Source organism: Coturnix japonica, chromosome 12 (genome assembly GCF_054131305.1).
Source record: "Coturnix japonica strain WE chromosome 12, WE-NBRP24, whole genome shotgun sequence".
Taxonomy (NCBI): domain Eukaryota; kingdom Metazoa; phylum Chordata; class Aves; order Galliformes; family Phasianidae; genus Coturnix; species Coturnix japonica.
The window spans coordinates 10,589,020-10,611,644 of NC_140674.1; the positions used below are offsets into that span (position 1 = coordinate 10,589,020).

Consider the following 22,625-nt stretch of genomic DNA (forward strand, 5'->3'; position numbering starts at 1 on the left):
TCAAGTGTTGTGATAGTTATATTATAGTTGCTTTTTTTCAAAGTGATGTTACGATTTACACGTATTGATGATGTAGTTTTGTTACAATAGGTCAGGGGATTCAGTTTTATAGCCCTTGCTGGTATTCCATTTTCTTTTTGCTCCTTGAACCTTTCTTATTTTGTTAGGCACATGCACAGGAGTTACAGCACCTGCTGCTGAGGTACTGCAGGGTTTTTATCACAACAGTTTCTGGAACGTGTTCCAGGGTTTTGGGATACTTTAGGGTTCTTTGGTGTTGTAATGCTCCGTATCATATCACCTAACTGCAAGACCTCCAAGTGCATGCTGCAGTCATGAGCTCTGGGTTCTGTAATAACCAGGCTTAGGCATAAAGATGCACCAGAGACCAGATGAGTGAAAGGCTATGGAAACTGCAGATGAATGAAATGCTGAGGTAGAATGGGGAGTATAAGTGCTTCCCCTTGTTCAGGTCTCTGCTCAGGCAGATACTCCTAATAGCAGACTTGTCTCTTGAGATGGAATATGGTGTTAATTACCCTCCATAACGTTAATGCCCCCTCCCCTTAACTCTGAACATCTCATAGCCTGGGGGTCTAGAGCATGTTGGGAAGACTTCAGTTTTACTCTGTGAGATCCACAGCTGAAGTCTGAAACAGCCAGGATGATGCAATGTTCTATGGTGGCTATTAGTTTGTCCTGTCTGATGCTATTAATATTTACTCATTTGGACATAGCCTTGTGCCTCAGTTTCCTTCACAAGGTGAGTTTGGGACTTTAGAGTCTGTTGTTCTCTCTACTTCATTGAGTATTTCATTACTTCAGACAAGATAAAATCACTGCAATAGGAGAAACAGAAGTATAAGCACCTGAACCTCTGCTGGTATGGGGAAAACCTACACAGTCTTGCTCTCTGAGCACACCTAGAGAACTGGAGCAGACTGGTGGCTTGGAGTGGGAGGGGTGAGGTGACAATGTAGTGAGGTGTGCTCCCGGATGATAATAGCAGTTGTGTTGCTTGTTTGTCCCTAGGACAGAAATTTAGCACCACAAAATGTAGGTGCTTCTGGGTTCACAGACAGAAAGTATCGTGTCTGCTGTGTATGTTCATAAACGTAACAGCATGTAAGAGCTTGGAAGCTTCTTACTTGTTTTGGATACTCCTGTGGATGTATTCCAGTATGCTGTTTTTCATGCTCTTATAGCAGTTGGATATACTGAAAATGTGCCAATTCAATTCAATGGTATTGTTTCTTTGGGTTTATCCTACAAATTATGCCATAGCTATTATATGAAACAAGATTAGTGTCTTAAGTACACCAGGAGCAAAAGATATATTTTAATTTACTTCAGTACTGCAACCCATTTGAGAAAATTACTTACACAGAGACACACAATAATAGGAGGAGTAATTCATGCAAGATGTCTGTGCAAATCAAGTCAGTATATGCTAAAAGCAGCAAGTAATTGATATCCTTGGGTCAATGAATGAAGATGAAATGGGAAGGAGAGGAATATTGTACTAAATCCAAGAATTATTGTTAGAATTAGCAACTTTATTTAGGAATCTGCCTGCAAAGTGGAAATTCATGTAATTCCATTTGCCCTGCTTAGCCACCTGAGGTGTATACTCAAAAACTGCCAGCTATTCTTTAACTTGGGATTGCTCCTCTCTGCTTCCTAAAGGAGCATAGTCTGCTGCTGAGATGCACTGCATCCTGCGGGCTGCGATTTTATCCAGAGGATTATTCTCTTGTCACAATAAGGATTTCCTGCAGTGTTTCCTAATACAGTAGACCTTTCCCCAAATTTTTAACACTTTTTATTTCAGTATTCAGATAGATACAGAGTCTGTGCATGAGGCTAGACTCTGAAAAAAGAGGCTTATGGAGTCAGCAATGAAAGGTGTTCACAGAAAAAAAATGCAGAAAAGAAACACAGTATCATGAAAAACAAATCAACAACCGGATTTTGACAGCATTAAGCAGTTCTTCTGTGGGACTATTTTTAGGTGCTCTTAATGACAATATCATCACAAAAAATAGGCAAAACTATCATATCTTACTTGTATCTTTAAAGATGGGTAATAGTGCTTTGCCAACTGATCAAAAAATAAACAGATTTACTTATCTGTTCTCTCAATGTATTCTATCTATAAAAGGCTTCTTGGACTGCTCCTTCATAACTGAATGCTGTCTGCCTCTCCTCATCAGGGCTCTGCTCCCCAGTAGCCATGGCTTTGGAAAGGTCACGGTAATTATATCGAGACACTGGGAAGGAGGAGGACAGAGAGTAGTGTGGGAGATGTTGTGTGCAAACACACAGAGTGGAGGCAATTATTTAGCAGGCTAAGTTCCTTCCTCAGTCACTGTTACATTTAGATTCCTCAGATTCCTCATTTCACTTCTGAGATTGGGTCTAAAGCAATTTACGTGTATTATCAGGTCACCATTTCAGTCACAAATAAAATAAATATCTTGTAATTGCCACTCTCACCTCAGACACATTCTTTACTCTTTTTATAGCTGTTTTTCTTTGCTTCCATGTCTCAATTTTTAATATACAAATAATAATGAGTCCCATTTTTACATACAGCATTATATCCCAAATTCTGCATTTAATATATCACATTGTAATTCAACATCAGTAACAGCTGTCTTATTATTTCATTTTTTTCTTTGTACCTTAACCTGTAAATACTTTAAGAATAACTATCATGTCTGACCTCTGTGATCACTTAGCCTGACATTTGTTTTTGCTCTTTGCTTGTCTTCATCAACAGAATGTTATGACTGAATTATATCTGTGAATTACATTGCAAATCTCTTGCATAGTACCGAATGCAGGTTTATTTTGTGGATTAGTTATAATTTACTTTGGCTTTTAGAAAAACAGGAATTGATGTTCCTGCTTGATATCTGTATGAAGAACAGCAGGAAACATTCAGTTTTCTACTCCTAAATGTTCTCTTTAGTTGTGAAGTGAAACAGGTTTACTAGCCTATTGCTGCACTGAAAGCAAACTCACAATTGAGGAAAAAATCCCTGAGTGCAGTTTGACACTTAGTACAATATGAGTACTAAGATGTATTTCATTTTTCATTCTAGCTTGGATTTATTAACAGATGTTGTGTTTAATGTTAGGGGTTGATTGGTCTGTGTGTTAACCAGTTAAAATTTTTTATCTAATATTATCTGTTTAATATATAATATTATGTTTTTGAGACCTTCTGATTCTTTTATGAGGAGTGCTTAAATACCTCTACTCATCAGAGATATTAAATTAGTTTGGTGGTTAATCTACATCTTCATAAAAAAAGCTGCGTTGTTAAGTGGAAGTGATTGGTTGCAACATTGTGGAATGGTGATTGATCCACAATCTTTTCTGAAGTTCATGAGTTGAATATCTTTTGCACCTACCAGAGGAATGGAAGCTTCATCCTCCGTGTGTGGTAGATAATATTGTAGTTACAGACATGCCATCATGATACAGTGTCAGGATACAGTTCCCCTAGGAAGCTCGAAAACAAGATTTATCTTCAAGAAATTCATCTCAACCTGGTTGGTAAATGTTACTAGGTTGCTGATGGTTGTTTGTCTCAGGTTGGCAGTATGGTTTTCCATACTCGCAAAAGTATGGGAAATAAACAGGCTAAATCTAGCCTAAGACAAAGATGTCTGAAGATTGTACACTATAGGCAAATCAACCAACAGGAGAACACCTTCCAAACGATAGAGGAAACTTAAAAAAACAGAACAAACAAACAAAAAACACTCCCATATCTGATTGATATGCAGATGACAAATTTTTTAAATAAAAACCCCAAACAAACCAAAAACAACTCAACTGATCCTAGCAGACTCTTAATAAATCTTCATTTAAGGTCACATGTTGTGCTCTTCTAATAGCAAAGGACAATATTTGAATCTCCGTAAGAGCTATGCAAGAATTTTTTTCTAACTCTGCATTGATGTTAATGAGTTTACTTTAGGATTCTGGATTAGCTTTAGGTATGAAAGGGACTGGGATATGTGGTTCTATACTTATAATGTTCTTTATAGAAACATTTGGAACTCTTCAGGTCTTGACTGCATTTTGCTGTTTGCTGCGTATAGACAGAATAAGAAAGAGACAGAAATGAAGCCAGGAAAGAAAGATGAACAAAAGTTTTCTAACAGTTGGGAGTGTGACTGATGCATTCTGAATACACTTGAGCACTCTACTTCGCTTTGGCAGAAATTTAGTGTATTCCATTTTGGCATTTGATGTGTTTTTTTGAAATGGGACTAAAAGTTAGCAAAATAGAGATAACTTTGTGAAATACAGATTAACAGGAACAAAGCACAGGGCTGTGCCGCACAGACTCTAAAATTTGTTCAGATCTAAGGATGTTAGTTAAGAGCCAGGGCTTGAATCTTTTAGATTAATCTATGAAGCATCTAAATGGCAGCTTGATATGTGAGATAAATGAGATTGTCTAAGAACAGCATTCTGGACAAGCTTCAACCTTTTCAAAGTTGCCAACTGTTAAAGTCAAAATATTGTTAATAGTTTTAGTCATCTGAACAGCGTAAGGAGATGCATTTTAATCCCTTTTTACCAATTGTAAATCAGACTGTAAAACAACTTCCCTCAAATTAGATGACTGCAAAGGCAAATGATATCACCTGATAAAAGCTGAAGGGAAAAATGTGCGGATTACTTCTCAAATAGCCTTATGTGCTCATCTGGGTATTCCAAGAATAACCAAAGTTGGCACTCCAGCTGCAGAAACCAGGGAATCATTCCCTTCAGAAAAAACACATCAATTTCTGTCTTTTACAATGGAAAAAGGGGAAAGGATAAATGTAATAACCTGTGGAAAGTATTAAAGACCAACATGATTTTTTAAATGGTGCATCAAATGGCTATCATTTTAGGGGAACCTATATATTCTAAGCTACTCTAAGGTGGTTCCTTGCATAATGTTAAAATGTAGTTTGTTTTTGTAGCAAATAGCAATAGAAAAATCTAGATATTGTAATGTTGGCAAGTGTGGCATTGTGGAAAAGGCAGATGCTGTTAGCATTCATCTCAGTGGGAAGTGCTGTGAAACCTTCAGGCTTCCTGCACACAAGTAGGTCAAGGAAGAGACTTCCAAAATTTGTACTTTTTAGTTGTAAATAGGAAATTTTCTCTCATATTCATGTCCAAAAGGCCACATTAAACCTGACCTCAAGCTAATGAGCAGTTTTCTTTGACCTTTATTTAGAGTCCCTCCAGCAAGGAAATTGCCTTTTGTTGTCACTTAAAATATATTTCATTGTTAATGTTACTCAGCATTCTAAAAGAAGAGCTTTCAATCCAATTATGGAAGTACAGTGCAATCTTGAAATTGCTGATATCAATGGCATTTTTTTTTCCCCTCATTCTGATGAGATTTTCTTCCAAGTATTTTATTGTATCAGTTGCTTTCATCGCTCACCAGCCAGTTTTGCCACTTTTCTCTTTAATGATACTAAATCTGATGAGAAAGCTTTGATGAGAGGTGGAACAATAGCAAAATAGGGATGTCTAACATTCACAAAATGTTCCCATGAAGTCTTTTTATTTTTTATTCAATGAAATTATTTTGGAATGTCTTGAAATTAATTTTTTTTGTTATAGATAAAAAATGGTATAATTTGCTATTCTGCTGTGTTCGCAGATAGAACTAGTAATGAATAGAGTGCTCCAGTCTTATTATAATGTCTTTAAATCTTTCCAGCACTTAAGAAGAAAAGCAGAATTTTATTGTCAAGTTAATGTTTTGTTTCCTTTCATCATTGTTAAACATTATTTTTCTCTCCAGACTCTATCAAAACACAAACGTTTTTCCAACCCCACCTAATACATTCAAAACTTAAATAAAAAGATAGGAAATTCTTAAATAGTGTGAATCACCTGTGAAGGAAAAGCTCCAGGTGCAATTTATTGTTGCTGTATGTGTGGAAATTGACGTCTGGGTTAGCGATTTTTACCTTAACTACTATGTATTGTAGTTTATTCAGCTGTGGGAAGGGAATGATAATATTTACACCAAAGGTTATTTTTGAAAAATGAGTATTGCGAAATGTTTTAAGACCTGTTCTTACTCCTGACATATATTTGGGCTGTGCATGACAGTGCTTTGGCTTGAAAATTGGGCTGAAAAGCTTAGGCTTGCTTGTATTACGGATGCATAGAAAAGCTCACCTTGACCTCAGTGGTGCTGTTCACCACCCATGCAGTGTACACCAAAACACTGTCATGGGAATTACCTGCTCTGAGCATGGAGTGTCCCAATAGTAGAGGGAGTAGGTGACCTTTACCAAGGCCCAGTGCTGAGGGACATTGGAGCCATCAGGCACCAGCTGCACATGCTGTGCTGAGAGAAGGCAGAAAAGGGAGTGGGTGAACCTGACAGCTCTTCTGCTCCAGTTCTTCCTGGCTATTTGGTTTAGCACTTCTCCCTTCACTCAGTAGTGAAAGATCTGGTTATTGAGCTTATAAAAATACAGCCTTATGCCCCTTCTCCCCCACCATGACCAGAGGCATACCTTATCTCAGCAGATAAAAAGCTGTTAGCTCTGTGAGTCAGGACATTTTGTTTTTGTTATTTATTCTCCAGATTCAATTATACCTTTGTGCAATAGCAACTGTGTTAGGCTGAATACCTATTATAAGCTATGTTAGCCAACTTGTGGCAATGCAGCAGCAGGGGCAGGGTATCTTAGTGTGGTCTCATCATTAGGGTATATACCCAGCTCCCAGACCTGGCATGGTACTACTAGAAGCAGAGTAAACATGTAAGAGTTGTTATAACCAATAATCAGATTTAGTTTTCTACCTGACCTTTTGTTACTGTCTTTTCTTGCTGTATTGACTTAAGTTTACCTGTTCGAAGTAGAATAGCATTTTAAAGAGCATATTTTAGCAATAAGCATAGTCTGTCCTGAAAACCAACCAACCAACCAAACAAACAAAAAACACCACAAATGCAAAACAACCAAACACAAAGAAATAAGATTTTGAAATATCAAAAAACGGGGATGAAAATTAAAAGCTCTAAAATGTTACAAGAGACAAAGAGCTTGAATGAAACACCTGAATAGTACTTGATGTTCTGCACCACACGGTGTAAAAAAAAAAAAAAAAAGTGCAGAGCAATGCTGAAGTTTTAGCTAGCCTGTAGTATTTGTATTAACATATGGTGAGTGGAGGTAAAGATTTACTAGATCGGAAGGGAAAGTTTAGATATATTTTCAAGCAAATGCCTTGGAAGGAGTTTGGCTGTCCAACAAGAAGACCCATGCTTTGTGATTGCAGAAATATCAGTCTCTTGGAACTGAAGGAAACTTTGACCATATTAACATGCATGTATTTTGCATGCATGTGTACTCAGAAACTCATTAGTTAATTAATCTTAAATCAACCAGAGTGAGTAAATAAAGGTGCCAAGGAGAAATGATGAAAATTTTCCTCTACCAGGAGAGCAAAGCAGTCCCCTGTATACCAGTTGGAGAACTGGAAATGATTAACTCCCCTGTGCATGGGAAGGACAAAACTGAAATTGATGGTTAATGATTGTTCAAAGCTTCATTCATCATTAATGGCTGTTATGCAAACCTAAAAATTGTGAGTATCTGTTTACTTCTCAATGAACAATCTTTCTCTTTGGAAACTGCAATGACAAACCTCCAGAGTTAACTTCCTGCTGAGAATGTGGCTGTTCCCAATTCACACAGTTAATGTCTCACATTGTCTTTACATTGCTGCACTGCTTGGTTTTGGCTTGTAATTTGCAGGTTAGTTTTGTAGCTCTTAGTGTTCTCAGCTTCTCTCTTTCCCCATTGCTGTAAATTAGCATCGTTTGGCATTTCTGAAAGAGTTGGGTTGCATTATTTTAAAATGCCATCATATCCGTAATTAGAGCAAATATAACTGAATAAATACAGCTTTAAACATCAGGTCGCTTGTGTTTTGCCCAATATATCAGTAATAACTTGCATTTGATTTTGTTGTGATATATTATTTAATAGTGTAGGAATCTTAAGGGAAAACTAAAGCTGAATGATGCTTTTACTTATATTCTCACCAACTGTATGTTTTACATACACAGTCTGAAGAAATATTTCTCCTTAATATGTGTTATTTCCTTACATCACCCACTCTCTGTTCTGCTTGTCCACACAACTTAAACATAATGAATGTGTAAATTAGGTTAAAACTTAGTGTGTATTCATGACGACATCTTAGATAGTCTAGGGCCTTAATTGGGTTGCAGAACTTGAAGCAACTGTGAAAAGACACATGCAAAAAGGTTGTGCCTCCGCTTGTCAGGACTTTAGAGAAGGATACTTTCAGATTCCTTGTGCTCAGTTAGGGTTTACTTGAACTTTAAGAGCAGTCTGTAGAAAAACATCTCAGCATTAGTGGGACTGGAATGCAAACATCAATCACTGCAGAGCCAGAAAAGCTCATTGAAGCTTATTTTGTATGTTTCTAATTGTGATCTGGGGCCCAACCATTCTGTGAAAAGAGAGCAGGAATAGTTTTTTTGTGTGTTTGTTTTTAAACACATGCATGTGAAAGGAAGGAACAGAGCTTGCATACAGATCCACTCAGGCATATACCCCTTTACTGGTCAGCATGCAGCATGCATGTAATCTTGACTATTGTTCCCAGCTAGTGAATAATTATTGATAAACACTGTAACCATATGTTGAACCTTTCACTGTTAGAGACAGTCTATCCTTGCTTGGTACCACCATCACATCTGTTTTCATAACCCAGTGAAACAACAGGAAGGTATCAACAAGAAAATTCTGCCCTCAGTTACAGCAGTGTTAACACAGAGTAACTGACTCCATCTGTGCTGGATTTAGCATTTGGCACAAGAACTAAATTATGTCAGGCATCATATCAATTCCATTCATTCCAAGGGACTTACTTTTGATTTACTTTTTCTTTGGATGGTGTGTTGTTTTATTGACACTAATACAAGGTGGCAGTGGATGTGTGCTGCTTTTGCATGTAATTCATCTATATACTTTTCCTGTATGCTATTTTCATAACAATTTGTGTAATGCTAGTTTTAAAATAGAATGTAAAATGAGCAGGATAAACAATAAATAAAATTCACCTCTATGCTCAGACTACATAACTATTACAAATGTAATTAATGCACAGTTCCAAGGGGTCTTGCTGAAATTCCGTGCAGAATCATCATACCTCATGACCTTCTAAGCTCTCTGCCAATTACTGTGAAATTTGTTGCTAGAAGATTTCTCTTTTTGCTTTCATATCCTGAAATGTGTGCATTGTAACAGCACTCATCAAAACTGCTGGTATTAAGACGTAGGGTACAGAAACGTAAGAATCCAATAATCTGAGTGTGTGTGATAGACTGGAGCTCTTTAGAATTATTTCTGAGCATTGTTTGATGGTTGTAGTTTTGCACACAGTAGCTCTAAAAAATTTTAATTGCTGAGGAGCTTACACCCACCCAGTAAGCGACTAGAATCCAAATTAATGCTAATGAGAATTGCTCATACATCCCAAGGAGAAAAGGATGCTAGAAAAGTCATTTTTCTCCTGAAGCAGCTTGTCTCCTTGACTATGTCAGGAGAAGGAATGCATACCTTAGGAAATCAGTCTTCTCTTGTTAATTCCAGCTGAAGTGCCTCAGAAATGTTTCTTGCAAGTGTTTTGACAGAAATTACAGAGAAAGATTGAAGGGCTGTTCCTGTGCTGCTGTGTCTGGAACTAACAGAGGAAGGCTTTTCAAAAGGAATATGGGGACGTGGCCCCACAGCCAAAATGGGAACTTAAGCTCAGACAACATATCCAAGTCAAAGTAAACCTTTACATCTGAAAAACCGAAAACAAAAAGCAGAAAAGCCTTCCCCCAAAACAGAAGCTTCTTAATAGATAAAAAATATTTAACAAATGGAAATAAACACCTAGCTCGCTAGTGTTCAAAAGAAAAAGCGCTCACAGAGTCTGGTGCTGACAGCATACAATCTTATGAGAGGAAATGATCAGGAAGGGCCCCATACATATGGAATGCAAAGCAAACAGGTATTTTAATTTAAACTTTCAAAATTAATTAGAAACAAGATATAAAAAACAAACCACCAAACAATCAGATGAAGCATTAGCTTATTAATGTTAATTCCTGTTCTGTTATTGTTTGTGATAAACTGAGTCATAGCTATTTGCTTTGCAACTGATTAACTTCTCTACAGAATCTGAATTTTCTTTAATATATACCCTTTTCAGTTTATGGAGAAAGTATCCTTTGGCACTGATGAGCTCATAACTCTATCTCCCTGTCCTGCTTCAGATATTGGGGAAGGGAGGTTTAGGGGATCAGGGTCTTGCTGAGGCTTCTCCTGGGGGAATTCTCCACCCTAGGTTAGTGTGCATCTTTCAGGGAAGGTCCTGGGAGCTGCTTCCAGTTGTTGGACATTAGGAAGAGTTGTAGAGAAGGCTCATGAACATGTGCTGCATTTGCCCTGAGCTTCCAACATGATCTGATCAATGGGTATTTGTCACAGCTTACTCACTGCATTTCATAGCATACCCTCTCAGTCTTTCCCTTCCATGCACACTCAGGAGATACTTGCTCAGCCTTGGCACTGCTCCTGTGTTCAGTTTAGCTGTCAGATTGCAATTGCCCTGCACATGGAGGCAGGAAAAGCATCTGTCTGCTTGCTAGTGAATGTGTAGGCACTTTTGCTCATTTGTATTGAGTGGATCTACTGCTCTATGCATAAAATCACACTCCGATTTTTCTTTATGCCTTTAGCCAGATTGTTATGAGGGATATTGCTGTAAATACCCCTGAAGATTAGTTGTGTGCTTTTAGAAGAACCACTACACATCTGGACAGAAAGTGGGAAGATCTGGTCCAGGAACTGATTATTTTGAACAGTCATATCAGATGTTAAGAAAACATGATCAGTCTGTTCTTATTGGAATAATTAAGATTACTGTTCTGGATGCATAAAAGGTGGATGGTTAGGTAAAGGTAGAAAACTCAGCATTATTTCTAAGGCATAATGCATATTCTTCATTTAAACTTGTAAGCTTTCATGTCTTTAAGCTTGAAAATAACCACAAATAAATGGCTATCTTCTTGAATGTCCAGCAACAGTCTTAAAAACAAAACAAAACAAAAAAATAGACATGTAGATGTATTCATTATATAAAAGGATTAAAATAAAAATGTAATTTTCAGCTACCCTTTATGTTAATGGGAGCTGTGTAATGCACCATAATTAGCAGAGTTGGCATTTTACACTATTAAGAACAAACCTTAGAACACCTGCATTTTTAGTTAGAATTCTCTGTAGGTTCCTAATCATTTCCCTGTGCGGACTAAGAAGCGAAGGGCACTGGGGAGAGAGGCACCAAGGAGGCAGACAGCTTGGAATCACTAGTTTGGAGATGATTGTGAAGGTATTTCATTTATGCCTAATTTCCCAGAGTGACGTGATAAGTTATACGTCCTTGTACCATCCCTAACTCATTGAGACAGCAGTGAACTCAACCAATAAATCTCAGCTGCCAGGTGAGTTACTGGCCTTTTCTTACATAATAGCCTGAAATCTGGGAAGTGAAAATGAGGATCTTTGGTTCCTCTTGGCCCAACAGGGATTGAATCAAATGCTTTTGTTTCCTGAGAGAGTGTCCTGGCAGGCAAGATACAGAGCAGCCTTTGGTGAGGCGCTACTGTTGAGGCTGCACCATTACGTAACTGAGATGAAAGTGAAGGAAGAGAGAGTTGAAAATGTTCAAACGGAGTGCCTGTGTATTTTATACTTATTTAGTTTTCACATAATTTTTTCTTCTTCTTTTTTTTAATATTACTTTCTTATATTTTACTATTTAAGCAGTTTAACTATGTCTTAGCATAATACAAATACATGTGTATATGTATTTTTTCCAATCTGAGTTTTAATTAACTGTGAACAAACCTGATATGCATTCTTTTGTGCATCAAATGTAATCATATTTTAGGCGTTTAAAACTTCTGGATGCCTGCAGTACATGAAGAACACTTTGAGTACTTGAATTATTACATATTTCATTATAATGTAATTCTGTATTAGATATTCTATTTATGCAGAATCCAAAAATAGTCTGTGCTGTGTAGCAATGCAAATTTCAGTGAATAATCCACAAAGAATTTCAAAACCTTAACCATTTGTGACATATGCTTTTCTGTATCTTTAATGAAGAATCAGGTTTTGAATAAGTCATAATGGGCTTTTCATGAGTAAAAACCATGCCTATGCTTCCCTATTAAAGAGTCTATCAATTCTTATTTTAGTCATATTGAAAATATTAGGGTTTATCAGTATGCTTCAAAATTCCTGATACTGATTTCAGATGTTCTGTCGACAGTTAAAGTGCAAATCAGATGTCTGTACTCTATGGCTGAGCTCTCCTTTCCCACCTGCCAGCTGGCTGCTGGGGAATGAGATGGCATAAGCAGCTTCATGACTAAGGCTAGGTAGGGTAGTGTGACAGCTGAGGAAATATCTACTTCCTTCATATTTTCTAATTGAGGAATCTTGCTTGAAACCATGTAGAATGGAAGGAGATTTTCTTCCAACTGTGTTAGAAAAGGGTGGACGTTAACATGGAAGGTTTGTGAATGTGGCTCTTAGACTGAAGTCAAAGATGTATAATGAAAGGCTTAAAGACTGCAGATTTCAGTAGCTTCTGTACTGGTATAAACTGCGAGTAACAGACTGCCCTGAAGTTTGTGCTGTTACCCTTATGTTAGAACCACAGCTGAAGTAATCTCTGAGTTCAGACCACAGATCCTCAACAATATGTCAAAATGAAGTGAGGAAGGAGCCTCTTCTTGATCTACTTAGAGACACTGCAAAGCAAGAGTTGGGGATTTTCTTTGAAATAGTGGTACTGAACAAAGTTTGCCCAATGATGATATAATAAAAGATCCAATCATAATTTTTTATTCCCGAATCCTTTGCAAATAACTATTTACTGTTGCTTAAACATTTGAACATGTATTTCAGTACAATATTTTAAAAGTACCCCCTTTCAAAGAATCATAAAGAAAAATTTCAATTTTTAACCATTTTTCTCTACTTCTGCATGCAAAATTAAGTACAGAAAGTACAAAAATGTGGCAAAGAATCAGTTTGAAAAATCATCAGGTTGCTTTTAGGAGATTGAACAAAACGCTCCATGTGCTTTTCTTAGTGAAACCACCAAACATTCTAAGTCTATCACCGCTGTTTGGGAGCTTCAAAGAATGTGTGAGAGATTTTCCATTTATAGCCTGGCTGTGTCTCTATTACATAAGTACATGGAAGACCTCAAAAAATTTCTGTAAATGTTAGCATTACAGTCAATTATCATTCCCCTCCCTCTGGGTACTTCTGTGACCAGCTGTGACATAGGGAGAAATAAAACACCTGATAATGCTCAGTGCAGCCATCCACTCCCCTACTGCCCACCTTTAGGAATTCCTCCCTTTTCTAATAGTAGAAAGAACAGTGTTCACGGGGTAAAATAATTGGGTTCTTCTCTATCACAGATCAGATTATTTAAGTCAAAGCATATTCCTGTTCCCTTCTACTACTAAGAATGAAGAGTGATGCTGGTTGTGATTCAGGTTTTATGGTAGTAGAATAAGTGCTGTGCTTGGATCTGAGGTGGGTTTTCTTAAAGTCCAATTTGACCTATAGATAATGGCAACTAGCTATCTACTGATAAAGTATTGAAAATACTGTCAACGAATTTTCTTCCTCTGACCCTGTAAAAGTTTATGTAAATGTCAAATGTGTATTTGCTGAGTAACTAAGCAGATCCCACTGTGCAGTGAAGGTCAGGATGATAAGTTTTGTCAAATAGCCTTCACTGGGAGAGCCATGAACATGTTTGGCTAGGAGGAATGATGCTTGTTTTATAAAACAAAAGCTATTCTAACAAAGTCCACCACCCTCTATTAGGATGACTTGAACCTACAGAAGTTGAGAGGTTCCTGAATTCTACGCCTGTATTTCTGTAAAATAAAAAGCCAGCCTTCAGGCTCTGCTGATTTTTTTTTTTTTTTTTGGTTTTAAGCAGGTAAATTAATAGGCTGTTTTCCTCTTGGCCTTCTGCTCTGACTTTCATTGTATTCTTGAAGCTCTTAGAACAGTGATAAGACAAAAGACCACCTTTGTCTCTCCTGTTTTGGACGTATGTATCCTCTGACAGTTGTGAACTCATAAAGAATATTGCTACATCACCTCATGCAAGCCTACAATTAGCCATAAATCAGTATTTTATTTTTTCTGATTTATCCCCTCCACCTTCCCTTTGCATCCCTTTTGAAGTGCCTGGTTGAGAAGAGACTGGTTGATTGACCATATATTTGAATGCTCGATGATTTACATGTTATGGTGAATCAGACATCTATTTCAATATCATAAAATAGAAAACAGATCTTGAGTTTCTCTGCTGTCAAGAATTGTATTATTTTCAATCACTGACTACTGGAGTGTTCTTAATTTTTTTTAAATTTTTTTTCTTTATCTGTCATTTGTACTTTTGCCTTTCACCTTTTTAGTGTTTCTGTGTTTGAGGATGCTGAAATAGTTGAATTCAGCTCACAGCTATTTGAGCCAATACCAACAGTGCCTGTTCTACAGCAACCACTGAAGTGGGAAGAATGCCAGTGTACAGACAAAGCTTCCAAACAAGGCCTATTGAGGGTCTGTTCCATACCCCCCTTTGAAGGCATTGTGAATGACCTTAGGTTTTTGCATCCCAATAATAGCTTTCCATAAAAGAGTTCAATTCAACAGTACTTTCTAATACACGGCCTGTCATTAATGTGCCCATTGGCATTCCTGGTAATAACCTTAATCGTTCTGAATTTCTTTATAGTCTCATGGCTTTTACAACAACACTGCTGTGATTTAACATTATTAACAGACCCTTCCTAGGAAAGAGTATCAATTTCCTGCTTAGGTAATGTTATAATTAGCAACATCTTGCTGTGACAATTGCCGCTATAAAAGAAGTACCATTTATAGATGGTGTTACGTATGCAGCATGTACTGCAGGCACATCCAACCACCCTGATATATGCTAAGTGCCTGGAAAGGCAAAAGTAAAAGATACACATGCATGAGAACATTTGAAAACATTTTAGATATGATATAAAATATTTTTTTGTGTATTCAAGACTATAAATAAAATAATAGGAGCATTGGAAGAAGGATTTAACTTGTGGTTGTGTCTATGACATGAGCTTCCAGTACTTTTATATCATATTTAGGTCTTGTCTATACTGTTATGTATTGTCAGCCAACAAACTATAATTTCATGCTTGAGTGGACTGATAAAAGCCTAGTCTTCTGCTTCTTTCTATGTTCATGTGGCACAATGCTGTAATAATAAAGTGAGAAGGGGAGGAAAAAATAGAAGTAAAAATTGTCACAAGGAATAATAATCAATATCCATCAGTAAAATCTACTGTAGTAGATACTGTGGTAGCTTGAGCAGCAGATTGTTCTGATCAATACGCTGCGATTCCATTCAGTACACTTAGTTTTGGAGCAACTCCTTCAAGTTCTGTGCTTTGACTGGATAGGAACTGTAACAGACAGCTATATAGGCAGAAGCAAACTGCAGAACTACAAAGTGTTTTTTTAAAATAGGAATCTTTCTACTTGTAAATTTTGTCTCTGTTAGAGTATTTGACTACAGCTATTAACATGGTACTTCATAAAGTTTGCCTGTAGAAGAAATCTTCTGAACTTTGCTCTGTCCTGTTACTGTGTTTGATGAATTTCTTCTATGCTAATGCTTAAATCTTGATGCTGTCAAGATTTAATATGCTACAACTGTCTACAGTGGCTTAATACAGCTGAAAAAAATAAAAAAGCATTGACAGAAAAATGAAAGTGGTTCTGTAGGTTGGATTGTCTGTAGGTTGGAATGGCCTGAGTGTTTCAGCTCTTGGTGATGGGCAAAGATTGCTTAGGCTGGGGCATGGACTGCTCACCAACAAGCACAAAGTAGTGCCTGAGGTCAAGGGGATTCTTTAATTTTAGCTGCTAGAACAGGAAATTGGTCATACCCAGTCAGAAACCTTCTATCTCTATGTCTAAAGGGCTGGTTAAGTGACATAACAAAACAACACAAGCCAACAGAAAGCTCTTGCAGAACACTAGACAGGAGCTTTAACTCCCTTCCTGTCCCCTCTACCTCCATGTGAAAGGTGCATTAACAGCCTGTGCTGAGCACCTTGCAAACAGCAGACTCCCCAGTCTTCACTTCCACTTCAACTTTTTGTCAGTTTTCTGTCCTACTTGGTGGGCTGCTGGTTCCTGTGCAGTTGATGAGCCTTGGAAACCTTTCAGAACTATTAAAAATAACATTTTGGCTTTTAAAATAAGCTTTGGAGCTGTTTTATGCTGGAAAGATCAAAATATCTTATTTAATTTATGAAGAATTTTGCTTTTAAAATTTAGAACTTCTTGTGGAGTAAAGATTGTACATCTTAGCAACTGTATATTTCCAAGTATTTTAATACATTTTTACATGAAAGAAAGCAGTATAGTTGCACTAAGACTCATACATTTATATTGGGGCTGTAAGGCTCTGTGAAAAATTCTTTTTTATTCAGTTGTGATTCTTGTTATCAGAAATTGAGAGGACCCCTTGAAAAGAAAAACAAATGTATGCTATATCAAATGAGCTAAGATGTTAAAAAAGCAGATAATTCTACACTGAGTAGTTTCGAATAAGCTGAAGCCCAGATTCTGCCTTAGAAACCATGCAAAACTTCTTCAAAAATCAATGACCATTTGACACAAAGTACAGAAAATAGAACCTAGCCCTGCATGTCTCTAAAGGATGGCAACAAGGATTCAATAACAGCTTACAAAATGTTTTTTTGGACACTGTGAATCTCTTTTCAGACAAAAGCACTTCTTTTCTCAAATCACAGTAGCAATGACATGCTTGCCTTTTTCACTCGTACTGTGCCTGCACTGTTTAATCATTATTTTGAACATTGATTTTTTGAAATCCCATTCCCCATGTTTCTCTACTCCTTCCTTTATATGTAAGAACAATGCAAAGTACGAAGGCCTTAAAGAAAGTTTTAACAATTGCTTTGCTACCAGTGAAGTAAAGACTCTGGAGGAAATAAACCCATAACAGTTTGCTTCCAGAATTATTTAGTTTGTATATTATTTTGTATGGCTCCATGGGATGAAGTTAGAATACAGAAAAGAATTTCATCTCATTTTTCTATTATCTTTGTCATTTTTTTAATTCACACTTAGCCTATTTTTTTACTATATTTTTCAGCTCTGAACATATAAGTAGTTATTTCCACAATGTATGAGTTTCAGTGTCAGGATGAAAAACCTAAGAGGGAGAGTTAAAAGATTCATAGAGTGCAGGAAAACTATCCGGAAACTATCACAGATAGTCTTTATGTATGTCTTTATGCAGTGGAAAGGAGAGAGTGTATCAAATACTGTAAAAGAGCCACAATTTTTTATTTTTATTTTTTTGTCTCTTTCTATTTAACTTTTTGTTTGTAGTTGGCAGTTAAATTATGCTTAGTAATAGAAGCATAGAACCACAGAATCACCAAGGTTAGAAAAGACCTACAAGATCATCCAGTCCAACTGTCCACCCATCACCAATAGGTCTCACTAAACCATGTAACTCAACCCAACACCTAAACATTCCTTCAACACCTCCAGTGTCAGCGACTCCACCACCTCCCTGGGCAGCCCATTCCAGCACCTGACCACGCTCTCAGAGAAGTACTATTTCCTGGCATCCAGCCTGCATCTCCCTTGGCACAGATTGAGGCCATTCACATTCCCTCTAGTCCTATCACAAGTTACATGAGAGAAGAGGCTGAGCAGCAGCTCATGACAATGCCCCTTCAGGTAGTTCTAGGGAGTGATAAGGTCTCCTGTGAACTTTCATGTAGAAATAATTGAGCAGAAAAGATAAAAGAGTCCCCATGGATCAGATGTTTACAGATCTCCTCTTTGAATAAGTTTTGAACTAAGTTCAGGTAGTTACTGTTAGTAATAAATTGCCCTTTGGTTTCCTGTCCTTCTCACGTCTGTAGCAGTTGAGAAAGCTTTATGACATAGCTGCTCTTGTGTCATTGTTGTATTTTGATGTCCACTAAAATCCATCTGCTGGGGTTTGTGTTTTACTCTCAGATTTATTTTTTTTTTACGATCCACTTATAAAACCTGCAAAACAGATTCCTGTGCTTGATTAGAATCTCTCTGCTATGAGTCCTACCTTTTCTGATAGCCAATTCTACATTACCGTTCCTGTGAGCTATCTGAATTTGCTTGCACTGAATTGCTTGATCCTTCTTTGATTGGTAATGAGACTGAAGTCAGAGAGTGTTGTCTTTGCTCAGTTTGCAAGCAGTCCAGCAAAATAAGATTCTGGTCCAAAGCTAGAGCTTTGAATCAAAGTAGTACTAATTGAAAAAGTTTTAATTCTTCTGCAGGTAAAAGAAAATGGTATGCATGTGCATGCTTACAGACTCCTGCCTTTTCATTCCAAACTGTCTGTCTCAGATTTGACAGTGGCAAGCTGTCTCTTAAGGAAAATTCATTTGAAAGCCACAAAATTCGGAATTTTAATTTGATTAGTAGTTCACCCTGCAATGGAATTTTGTCTTTAGTAGTTTTTTCCGTTTTCTCATAAGCATAGGAAAGCACTTGTCTTGCTTTATAGGCAGCCATTATGGCTGTTTTATCCGTATGCAAACGACAGCAGATATAAAAAGACTGCTGCTCTGATAAGTTAAGGAGGAGAAACTTTTGAAGTCTACAAATAACACAGCTCCTTTCAGCTGATTGATTTCAGCTGAGTGTAAAGGACACAAACAACCTTTTTCTTTAACTGAACGGTATACATCTGAATGATGGATAGCTGCAGTTCAAGTAGAAATGTTTTTGGCAGCTGTTATACAGAGAATTGCCTCACTCAGAACCAGACTCCTGTTTCTATTCAGCGTAACTGAATGTTAGTTCCTCAAAGTCAAAAGAAATCTGAAAAGAAGAAGAAATCTCCCCTCCTACTACTCTATTTGTGACAGTGTGCATGAGGGTATCAAAAAACAAAGCTCTGAAGAAATCAGACAGCTGTGTTCCTGTGTGGGTTTGGTAGTTCAGTGCAAGGGATGCAGTAGGCATATCACTGCAATACCTGCAGTACACCTCTTTGCCAACCAGCTCCTGCCTGACCTCTTATCAGCCCTCATGGCTGCAAGAAATAGGCAGCAGCAGAGCTCTGCTCATTTGTTCTTGGATGACCACAGCACACAATCCCATCTTACCCCATTGCCAGAAAAGATCAGACTTGTCTGTAGGTGGGACCAAGGCTTATCTCTTGCAGTTTAACACTTCGTAAAAGAAACTTAAGAGCATGTGAAGTCATCATCTCTTCCTTTGCTTCTTACTTTCCTTTACTGTACTCTTGCACATATTTTCCTTTTACAAAGTAAGAAATTTTTTCTCAGGGCAAGTTAGAGTGTGATGAGTAAGCTCACATAATTATTCTGCAACATGATATGAGCTTCTTCTTATGAAGAAGGCGAGCATTTGTGGAAGGAAAAACCTTAGCAGGTGCATTATGTTCCCTTTTTCATCTTCAATTTCAGTTATTTCTGCATTTTATTGCATTACTGTGTATTTCAGTATAGCAGTCCCAAATACTTTCTCTTTGAAGCAAGTGCTCAGTAAGAAGCAGGAGAGCAGTCACCTTACTGACTGATGCTACAGTCAATAAATCAGTGAGAGCAATGATGACCCCATGTGAAGAAGTCAGGATTACACAAATACAGAAGGAGAAGGAAGCTTTTTGTAATAACATATCAAAGCAAGAAAAACAGAACAAGTTTAGTACAAAGTAGCTGGAAAAGCAGGTAAAGGCTGTTTACAGGACACTCATATATCATATGATAGTATATCATATGATTCAAATGATAACTCACTCTAAGTAGTAAAAACAAGGAAGATGAAATAAATTCAGTGGAATTAACACAGTGTCAGATACCAAGTATTTTGCTTTGCGTTACACTTGTTTAAATAATCAAGATGAAATTCCAACAGCATACCTTGGTGTGCTTAACTTAAGATGGTTTAAATGAGCTCTTCATTTTTCTTACTCCAATGTTGAAATTTCCTAGCCTCGATTTTAGAGAATGGTATGTTTTTCTTAGGTGTCAATACATGATTCAAAGATACTCGCTTAAACAATCCTTATTGAATCCAGCTGGCTCTGGATAAGGCTCCCACTGTTTTATTTGGAACAAATATAAAATTTGATTCTCAAACGTCTTTTTTTTTTCTTCTTTTGGTATAATTCTACCCTAGTCTGGCACATTGTCACCATCTAAATTGACTGGAATAAGTGAAAATCATTCAGAATGACAGCAAAAAACAGCACAATTTTTTGGTGTCTTTGATGACATTTCCTCCCTTTTGCTTTTTGGCCACAAAATAAACAGGCGTAAGAGATGTTTCTGCCAGAAAAGTCAGCAGATTTGTGTTAATGCCTAAGAGGAAATTCCTAACTATAGAAATGTCACAGTCATGTATACTTTCAAAGTACTCAGCCAGATAGATGGTTATTTTTCACTATCTTATCTTTGGAAACCATATCATAATCCTCTGCGCAATCTTTTACTGGGCACAAATATGGTGCTATATGACAGTTTCTTCTTTTAAATTTAGCAGCACAGCTTTGTAATGTTAGACAGAGGGAAACAAACCTAGAAAGTCTGTGTGGATAATTTGTCTCCAATGAGTGTTATCTCAAAAAATGCCATACTGATGAAATACTCAGTGCTGCAAGTCACAGCATTAGTGGGCTTAACCATTATTGTGTGTGGATATGGATTTTCACTATTTGTAAAACTGGAGGTGTATTGTTTGTAGTAGAAATACATTTTAGGATAAAGGCATAGTAGTAATACTTGAAAATCTGAATTTTGAAGAAAGATTATGACTTAAAGAGGTTGATACTTAAGAATGTGTTCTTCTTAGGACTCATTAAAAAATCATATTACTATAATATTTTCTTGAAATGCAAAAGAGTTAGAAACTAGACTTTGTAGAGAAAAGCATCACAAACCCAGATTCAAAGTCACTTTTAGATAAAATGAAGCCAAGATTTAAGATCTTTACCATACAGATAACCTTTGGGAAGGCAGTAGTAAAAAAGACCACCATTTTCACTTCTGCTGAATTCTACAGCCATTTCACTTCGCAGGCCCTGTTGTCCAACTATTTCACATCGATTTCTCTCTTTCTCTTCTGCCTCTGTCCCTTGTTTTGTAGTTCTGCCCTTGTTGTCTCTCTCATTCTTTTTTCCTGTCTCATACCTTTGTCCAGGTCTTGCCTTTTGCTTTCTTATTTCTTTTTTAAAGCACAGTTATATTTTTCCATCTCCTTTCGACCCCCCATTCATCTCTCTCTCTAATAACCTTTTAAGATAAATCACAACAACAGGCTATTCCTTCTGAAACAAACAGAGGCCTGGGTGGTAGTTAAACCCTGTTATTGTGGTACCTAGCATTAAAGTTTAAGCATGCTTTATATTGCATTTACTTACAACTTCTAAGTATCTTTAAGTAATTCTTTTAAGAAAAAAAAAATGCTCTGATAGACAAATTAGGTCAATACATTCATTTATAACCAGAAAGATTTTTGTCAAAAGGCTCTTTGAAAGATAACTTCAGTAGAATTTTTCTTAGGAAGCTGAAATATTTCATTTTAGTTCATTGCAGATAATATCAGTAAAAATATGGCTGGAATGTTAATTTCTTCTCTGTAGTGCAGGACAAGGGAATAATCAGTAGATGAGCTACTGAATAATGGAGACTTCTAGTAAAGCTTTGCCCACTTAGCTCCTTAGTTACTATGCGTGGAAATTACCAGGACTTCTAATGTATTTATTTTATTTTCTGGCTTAGGCATGATTATTATGGTGAGATCTCAGTGACATACACAGAGCTGTTCCAGAGTCAATTTGAAATGGCAATAAATCAGAATGGTTTCTTTTACCATCTCTTTGCACAGGTGTTAGTGGCAGCAAGGGCCACTAGTGCTGATGTAAACAGTAAGAGAGCACGGATGCAAAGAGAATATGTTCCAACTTTGCTTTGGGGAAATGTAGATATGAGTGTTGCATTAGCATGAATGTGAAAGGGTGTACAAAGGCTCAGAAATTCAGGGAATATGAGGTATGAGCTTCCTGGAAATCCTGCTGTAGGGCACAGCTTTGCATCTCAGCTGGTTCTCGCAAGTAGCCTTACCACTGCACTGCACTACTTCTCTAGAACTTCTTTTCTTTGTATTTGAACTTTCAATATTTCTTCTCCTTACAAAAGTGTAATTGATTTCAATGTCTTTAGTTTTTGTTTCTGAAAGTATAACCAGTTTTGGGTATAATGAAAGTGCCAGTTGTAATGAAACTATCACCTGCAGCTTATAACAGAAAAGGATACCTGTGATCAAATACATACCAAACTCTGAACAGCCAAGCACTCTCTGCTTTGGTGGTATTTTTATCCAAGTTAGATGCACTCTGCA

At 37.0% G+C, this 22,625-nt stretch overlaps 1 protein-coding gene across 1 annotated transcript in view; it reads right to left on the reverse strand.

Annotated features, from left to right (window-relative positions):
• Positions 1–22,625, reverse strand: part of SLC9A9 (solute carrier family 9 member A9) — a 147,799-nt gene that overhangs the window by 21,202 nt on the left and 103,972 nt on the right. Inside the window, exon 14 of the mRNA XM_085513024.1 lies at positions 22,541–22,620. Within this exon, the coding sequence (XP_085369150.1) occupies positions 22,541–22,620 (80 nt within the window). The remainder of the gene's footprint in view (positions 1–22,540; positions 22,621–22,625) is intronic.